The following is an 8,067-nucleotide window of genomic DNA, read 5'->3' as shown; positions in this document are numbered from 1 at the left end:
CAGTGATGGTGAACCTATGACACGCGTGTCAGAGGTGACACACGAACTCATTTTTTTTGGTTGATTTTTCTTTGTTAAATGGCATTTAAATATATAAAATAAAAAATATATAAATAAATCTTTGTTTTACTATGGTTGCAAATATCAAAAAATTTCTATATGTGACACGGCACCAGAGTTAAGTTAGGGTTTTTCAAAATGCTGGCACGCCGAGCTCAAAAGGTTCACCATCACTGCTCTATCCAGTGAGCCAAACCAGCCAGGGCAAGTAGATTATTTTAAAAAGGTAAAAAACAATAAAGTGGGATATTTGCCCTGCCAGATAATCAAATTTAAAGATTGCCTTCTCCTTCATCAGGGCCGAAGGGATTTGCTGGTGGATTTGGGAAATAGCTCACGTACAAGGGAATTATACAAAGGAATATGTTGAGAGTAATGGCAGGATTTGCATTGTCAGAGAAGGGAGTTCCTTATGGTTTTTAATAAAGATCAGGAGATGGCAAACATTTTACATAAAGGGCCAGATAGTAAATATTTTTATTTTGGAGCCATACAGTTTCTGTCACAACTGATCCTGCAGTTGTAAGGCAAGACAATATATAAACAAATGGACATAGCTCTATTCTGGTACAACTTCATTTGCAAAAATAGGTGACTAGCTGGATTTGGTCCTTGGGCTATAGTTTGTCAGCCTCTGATATAGATATATAAATAGGTAAAGATGTATGTATTTGCTCACATAAATGAACATAAACATACACACATATGTTTTATAGCTCTGTCTGCTGAAAGGGCCTAGAAGCAATGAATACACCTACAGCTCAGGTCTTGGTTTCAAAATACGTTCACAAAGTATTGCTTAGAGAAAAGTCTGAGTCCAGGACTGGGAAAGAGAAAAGGTAAGCCTGGGATATTATGTGCTAAAAAGTAAGAAATTGCTCAAAGATTGAAGAAGACATGCCATTAGGCTACAGGAGCCAGCTAGGATTCCTGCTGGCCAACACTGAGACAACTTGACTATTAAATGGGGATAGTAACAACTCCAGTCCCCTCAAAAAAAAACCAAACAGTAATCCCTGAGTACAGATTGATTTAAAAATAAATACTTTTAGAGAAACTCTATCTTACAGTAAAACTAGAGGCCCAGTGCACAGATTCTGCACCAGTAGGATTCCTTGACCTGGCCTGTGGAGATCGGGCCAAAACCAGCAGTCCGACATCAGCAGTCTGACATACCCCTAGGGGTCCCGAAGTGCAAGAGAGAACTCTGCAAAGTTGCTGTCACTCGGCAGCTCCTGCGTTGAGTCTCTGTCCCCTCGTGGTCAGTGTGCGTCATAGCTAACGGCCAGTCGGCCAGTCGCTTAGGCTTTTATATATATAGATGCCAGGCCAACTAATAAACATAGAAGGAATGATGGAATTTAGAAAATCACCACCTGGCAGCCAACTTAGTAATAACTGATTTAGGCAAGAATCATCTGGGTGCTAAAACTAGTGGGTAAATGCTGGTTGAAGAACAGGAATTTTTTGTGCTCTCAAAATATTGTTCCACAAGATACTAAGTTACTTATTAATAAATACAAAATACCTTTTAATTAACTTTCCCTGGAGAAACCTGGCAGATGACATCTTAGTCAAGTTATAAGAGTTAACATTACCAGTAATGGAATAGATGACATGCAGGAAGAAGAACAGAGTATCACTTCTGCCTTATTCCTGCTAAAAAATGCACAGCCTGAATCTAATCATGCGGAAAACAGACAAACTGAAGTATATTCTACAATGTAATTGTCCTGTACTCTTTAAAAAATGTCATGGTCTGGAAATACAAGGAAAGATAAATGGTTCTAAATTAAAGGTGGCTAAAGAGACATGACCAGTAAATGCAACCCCTGATCCTGCACTGGATGCTGAACAGATAAAGGATTATTGGAACAACTGATGGAATGGGGATGGGAATGGGGCCTGGGGATTAGATGGTAGTACTATGTCAGTTTCCCGGTTTTTGATGGTTGTACTGTTGTTATTGAGATAAGTGCTATTTTTTAGGGAATCCAAACAGAAATATTAAAGGGTACTGGGGCATCTCATATGCAACTTGGAATAAGGCAAATCTGATACAATTTTTAAATTGAGTTGTCTGGGTAAACAGTATATGGGAGTCCTTTGCGCTCTTCTCACAACTTTTCTGTAAGTTTAAAATTATGTCAAAAAGAAAAAAACTTCCAAAGTTATAGAAATTAAAACCATTTATGCTGGCCTAAGAAGATAAACTGGTAAGTAGGACAGACTGAGAGTTCAGAAAATGATTTGTGCATTTATGAAATTTAGTATTTGCTCGTCATGATATTGAAGGCAGTGGGAAAACTGTAGATTGTTCAAAAATGATGTTGGTACTACAGGGTAACCATTGGGGAAAAAATGAAATTAAAATAATCACCCATAATACACTAGATTCTAACTGAATCAAAAACTTAATAAGGAAAAAATATAATATTAAAAGAAATTGTTTTTTATATTTATACCCTTGTTTTGGAGGCTTTTTTTAGAATACCTCCCAAGGTCAAAAACATAAAGACAAGATTGAAAGGTAATACTTCATAAAAAATTAAAACTTCTTACAAGCAAAAGACACTATACTATTAACATAGTTTAAAAAACAAATTTAGAAAACTTAATAATATATGATGGATAAAAATATTCTACACTAATAAAAGAGAAACATGGTAATTGGCGTAGGACCGCTACCCTTCCCATTGGCTAATCAGGGAGATATGCAAATTAACTGACAGCCAAGATGGCGGCCGGCAGCCAGGCAGCTTGAAACTAACATGAGGCTTGCTTCCTTCAGTGACGGAGGAAACCAACGTTCCCCGCCTGCCTTGCAGGCCTCTGAGCCTGCAGTTTGAACATTGTAACAAACATAGAAGCTAAAAAAAACCCCAGAAACCAGCTTTCAGCGAGCTGGGATCTCAGAGCTGGAGTCAGAGCTGGAGTTATACATTGTTTCGAACCGAAACAAACCAGATACCTACTTTCAGCAGCGGAGGCCTAAGAGCTGGAGCCTCAGAGCTAAAGCTGGCCCAGAATAAAAAAAAGAAAAAAGAAAAAAAGGAGAGGTTGGGAGCTTCCGTCACCTGCCAGCCTGAAAACAGCCCTCAGCCCCTCACCCAGACTGGCCAGGCACCCCAGTGGGGACCCCCACCCTGAAGGGTGTGTGACCAGCTGCAAACAGCCATCATCCCCTCACCCAGGCTGGCCAGGCACCCCAGTGGGGACCCCCACCCTGAAGGGTGTGTGACCAGCTGCAAACAGCCATCATCCCCTCATCCAGGCTGGCCAGGCACCCCAGTGGGGACCCCCACCCTGAAGGGTGTGTGACCAGCTGCAAACAGCCATCATCCCCTCATCCAGGCTGGCCAGGCACCCCAGTGGGGACCCCCACCCTGAAGGGTGTGTGACCAGCTGCAAACAGCCATCATCCCCTCATCCAGGCTGGCCAGGCACCCCAGTGGGGACCCCCACCCTGAAGGGTGTGTGACCAGCTGCAAACAGCCATCATCCCCTCATCCAGGCTGGCCAGGCACCCCAGTGGGGACCCCCACCCTGAAGGGTGTGTGACCAGCTGCAAACAGCCATCATCCCCTCATCCAGGCTGGCCAGGCACCCCAGTGGGGACCCCCACCCTGAAGGGTGTGTGACCAGCTGCAAACAGCCATCATCCCCTCATCCAGGCTGGCCAGGCACCCCCCCAACCCCCTGATCGGCCCTGCTCTGTGGGTGATAGAGGGCGGCACCCCAACCCCCTGATCCGCCCTGCTCTGTGCGTGACAGGGGGTGGCGCCGCAACCTCCCCATCGACCCTGCCTTGAGTGTGACAGGGGACGGTGCCCCAACTGCCCAATCAGCCCTACCCTGAGCGTGACTGGGGGTGGCATCACAACCTCCCGATCCGCCCTGCTCTGTGCATGACAGGGGGCGGCGCCCCAACTCCCCAATCGGCCCTGCTCTGAGCCCAACCAGGGGCTGCACCTAGGGATTGGGCCTGCCCTCTGCCACCCGGGAGCAGGCCTAAGCCAGCAGGGCGTTATCTCCCGAGGGGTCCCAGACTGCGAGAGTGCACAGGCCGGGCTGAGGGACCCCCCCCCTTCCTTCTGAGTGCACAAATTTTTGTGCACCGGGCCTCTAGTATAAATATAAGCAAGTATATAACAGTACCATTGACATATCTATAAACAAATATAACATTAAAGAGCTTTTAAATCAACAAGGAATTAATGTTCTAGAAGACAAAACAGGCACTGAAAATTAACTTGTTTGCAATGCAAAAAATACAAATAGCTAGTAAGTAAAAGAGGCTTATAATAACTAAAAATCAAAGAAGTGCAAATTAAAACAAGGAGATAGACTTCATCACCAGATTAGCAAAGAATGTAGCAAAGGTGTGTCCCAGTGTTGGCCAAGCATACAATGGCACGACCTCTCTAGAAGGCTGTCTGACAGTCCGTACCAAATATAAAATGTATAGTCTTTAAGCCCAGAGATTCACATTCTTAGAAATAATCCTGATGAGTGTACAAATATAGGAACACTTACTCTGCAGTGCTCTTTGTGATAATAATAAATTAACCTAGATGTCCATCAGCAGGAAACTGGTTAAATGCACATATCACAGTATATAAAATGGAACATTCAACTGTTTAAAAAGATGATATAGATCAGTGGTTCTCAACCTTCCTAATGCCGCGACCCTTTAATACAGTTCCTCATGTTGTGGTGACCCCCCCCCCCAATTTCACTGTTACAAATTGAACATAATTAAAGCATAGTGATTAATCACAAAAACAATATGTAATTATATATGTGTTTTCCAATGGTCTTAGGCGACCCCTGTGAAAGGGTCGTTCGACCCCCAAAGGGGTCGCGACCCATAGGTTGAGAACCGCTGCTACAGATCTTATAATTCTTTCATTGAAAGATGTCCATAACTGTATTTTTAAAGATAGCAAAGTATAATCCCCTTTAAGTTTTTTAAAAAGTAACATTATTTGTTAATATATTTTTTAAGTCTAAAATGAGATAAATGGGACATGAAAACTTAACGTTGATCTTTGGTAAATTATGGGATTACTACTTATCTTAGTAATATCTATATTGGGTGAAGTTTTTATACTACACGTTTTTTTCCCCCATAAAAGTGACTAATGTCTTTTGGAGGAAAAAAATCAGGGTATTAATAGGTATTAATATAAATGTAAAAATAACTTTTTAATAATATGGTGTGTGGCCCTAGCTGGTTTTGCTCAGTGGATAGAGCATCGGCCTGCAGACTGGAGGGTCTCGGGTTCCATTCCAGTCAAGGGCACGTGCCCGGGTTGCAGGCTTGATCCCCAGTAGGGGGCATGCAGGAGGCAGCCAATCAATGATTCGCTCTCATCATTGATGTTTCTCTCTCTCTCTCGCCCTCACTTCCTCTCTGAAATCAATAAAAATATATTTTAAAATAATAATAATATGGTGTGTTTGTAAATGATCAAGTGAAGGTGCAGAAAAACGTGGGAGGAAAACCTCCCACTGCTACAAATTGGCAGTGATGACAGGGATGAACCAATAAAAAGTCCACAGGAGAAAACAGTTATTGTCAGCCTGGCATCCAGCTCTGACCACCTGAGGTTCCATATTGCTTTAGAACATTTCCCTGGGTATAATGCAGTTCCCGGACTTTTACTCTTTTATAAAAAGAGTAAGTGGAGGTCACAAAATTAAAGGGCACTAACTAGAGGTACAGTGACCACAAATTCCTAACCAGAAGTCTAGACCCACGGTTTGACAAATGGGAGTACACAAAGAGAGCCAATGGGCAGTATTAAAACTGTCTTTCTCTTAATCCTGGCTAAACTTGGGGAGTTTCTCTTCTCCTCCCCCTCTCCCCCCATGAAAACAATAGGGTGATTCCCTAGGGGAGTCTCTACTTCAGCTGAGGAAATACACTTCACAAGGGAGAGAGAAGAGAGCCCAGTGCTTACACTTAGTACATAAAAAATGAATCCCGCACTGCAACCTACATAATAGCATAACGGACATAAAGTAACAACATAAAAGGACACATCTTCAGAATGCACAATGGATTAAAATAATTACCTACCAGAGTTCTAAGAATGCTCTTAACTGACAGAAAGTGTCTGGCTGTATCAATTAAAATTCCTCTATGAGGAAACCTTGGAGAATCACTAATGGTGGATTCATTGACGGTGAACTGTAAGACAAAATAAATTTTGACTTATTTTCAGAAATTTCTCTTGACATGAGCTCAAAAAAGACTACATCTATCTATGCAAGTATTGGATACAATATATTAATTTAGAGCCAAAAAAAGTGTGAAATTTACATTTACCAGCTAACAAATATTTGGGGAGAAGAAATCTTCAAGAGGTAATAAATAGCTAAAAAGCTTGCATTTTTCTTGTAGTAATATGTCTATCCAAAAATGTTGTTAACATATGATAATCATACTTACAGTCCCATATGCATCTTGATATACTAACTGGCTAAAGGTCTCTAAACCTAGGGAAAGTAAAATTTATAATTTATTGCATAATTTACAAAATAACAAATTGAAACAATAAAAGCTGTATTATCCAAACACAGAACCATGACCAGGTAAAGCAAATAAAATTAAATACAGGGTGTCCCAAAACATGTATACACACTTTACAGCTGCTAGTTCAATTTATGTTTCTTTTCAGCCAGGCTAAGCTTTGAACAAAGGAAATTCATCTTAAATGCTACTGGAAGTTTGAAAATCCAGTTGAAGCGCAAATAAGGCCTTTATAATTATTCAAAGTGTGTATACATTTTGGGGGGGACACAATACACACACTTTAACAGATGATAAAACTCACTGAATTTTCATTCCTTTTCAGATTTAACTGATTTGAAATAATGGACGAAGCCAGACTAAACTTTGAACAAAGAAAATTTATCCACTAAACTTTTATAAGGATACATAAAAGATAACATTTATGGCACAAAAACAGCAACAGTGGACGAATTGAAGGCACACAAATACCAAACGAAATAATTCTTGATTATTTGCGATTCCATTGCTTTGCATTATCAGCAGTGCCTGGACCAGAACGGTCATCAGTTTGAAAACAGGCGTTGACCAAAAACATTATTCTTTTCTGTAGATTCTTTTAAATTTTGAAAATGAACTGTATGTTAATAAACACTTTATAATCATTCAACATGTGTATACATTTTGGGGACACCCTGTATAGTGTTATACCTTTACCCTCTACATATTTTCTAAAATCAAAGCTCGAGTTTTTTTAAAAAATCCTGTTGCTATAAATAAAGATGCTTTATTTCATTGTTCCCATAGCCTGTTTTGTCTGAATGATAGACACAGAAAAGAATAGTGATTTAGTAAAACAAAATGCCAATTCCTAATAAATTTTTAGCATTATGAGTAAGAGGTATGATAAAATATAGACACTTTAGAATGTACCTAAACTTAAAAAGAGCAAAAAGGCCCCCAAACCACCATAAAACTATAAAGTCCCAACTTATATCTGGCACTAGGAGGACCGACCCGCCAGTCAAGCTCTGTGTGTCAGCAGAAACCGCCTGCAGCCAGCAGAAGCTGATAAAAGCCTTGCCCCCCATTCAGTGGGGGCGGACTTCTTTCTCGGACTCAGCCCGCCTGCACCCAGGCGCCTGAATTAAAATTTCTTTTGATACATTTCAGCCTCATGTCATAGGTGCTCGACCTCGGCCCACTCAGAACCTTTCAGCTACAGAGTATGGCATGGCAAAATCGATGGTTAGCACAATTTTAAAGCATAAAGAGGCCATCAAGAGTACGGATGTTGCTAAGGGCATGAAAGTGCTCATGAAACAGTGAGAAACAGTGATTTAGACAGGTTAAAACGGAATCATTTAGGGGTCTGGAATGGATTAATTCCATTTACATTGTTTGTAATGGGAAAAAATGATTCGGTTTTTGAACAAATAGCTTCTCAAACAGCCTTCCAGAACAAATTAAGTCAAGAACCAAAGTTCCAG

At 40.9% G+C, this 8,067-nt stretch overlaps 1 protein-coding gene across 1 annotated transcript in view; it reads right to left on the bottom strand.

Moving 5' to 3' along the window:
• Positions 1–8,067, bottom strand: part of HEXB (hexosaminidase B (beta polypeptide)) — a 52,450-nt gene that overhangs the window by 10,889 nt on the left and 33,494 nt on the right. The window contains exons 5-6 of the mRNA XM_005858150.2: positions 6,518–6,564; positions 6,146–6,256 (exon numbers count right to left, since the gene is read on the bottom strand). Coding sequence (XP_005858212.1) covers positions 6,146–6,256; positions 6,518–6,564 — 158 coding nt within the window. The remainder of the gene's footprint in view (positions 1–6,145; positions 6,257–6,517; positions 6,565–8,067) is intronic.

The sequence above is a fragment of the Myotis brandtii genome, unplaced genomic scaffold, assembly GCF_000412655.1.
Source record: "Myotis brandtii unplaced genomic scaffold, ASM41265v1 scaffold115, whole genome shotgun sequence".
Lineage (NCBI taxonomy): Eukaryota > Metazoa > Chordata > Mammalia > Chiroptera > Vespertilionidae > Myotis > Myotis brandtii.
This window is presented reverse-complemented; position numbering and strand designations above follow the sequence as displayed.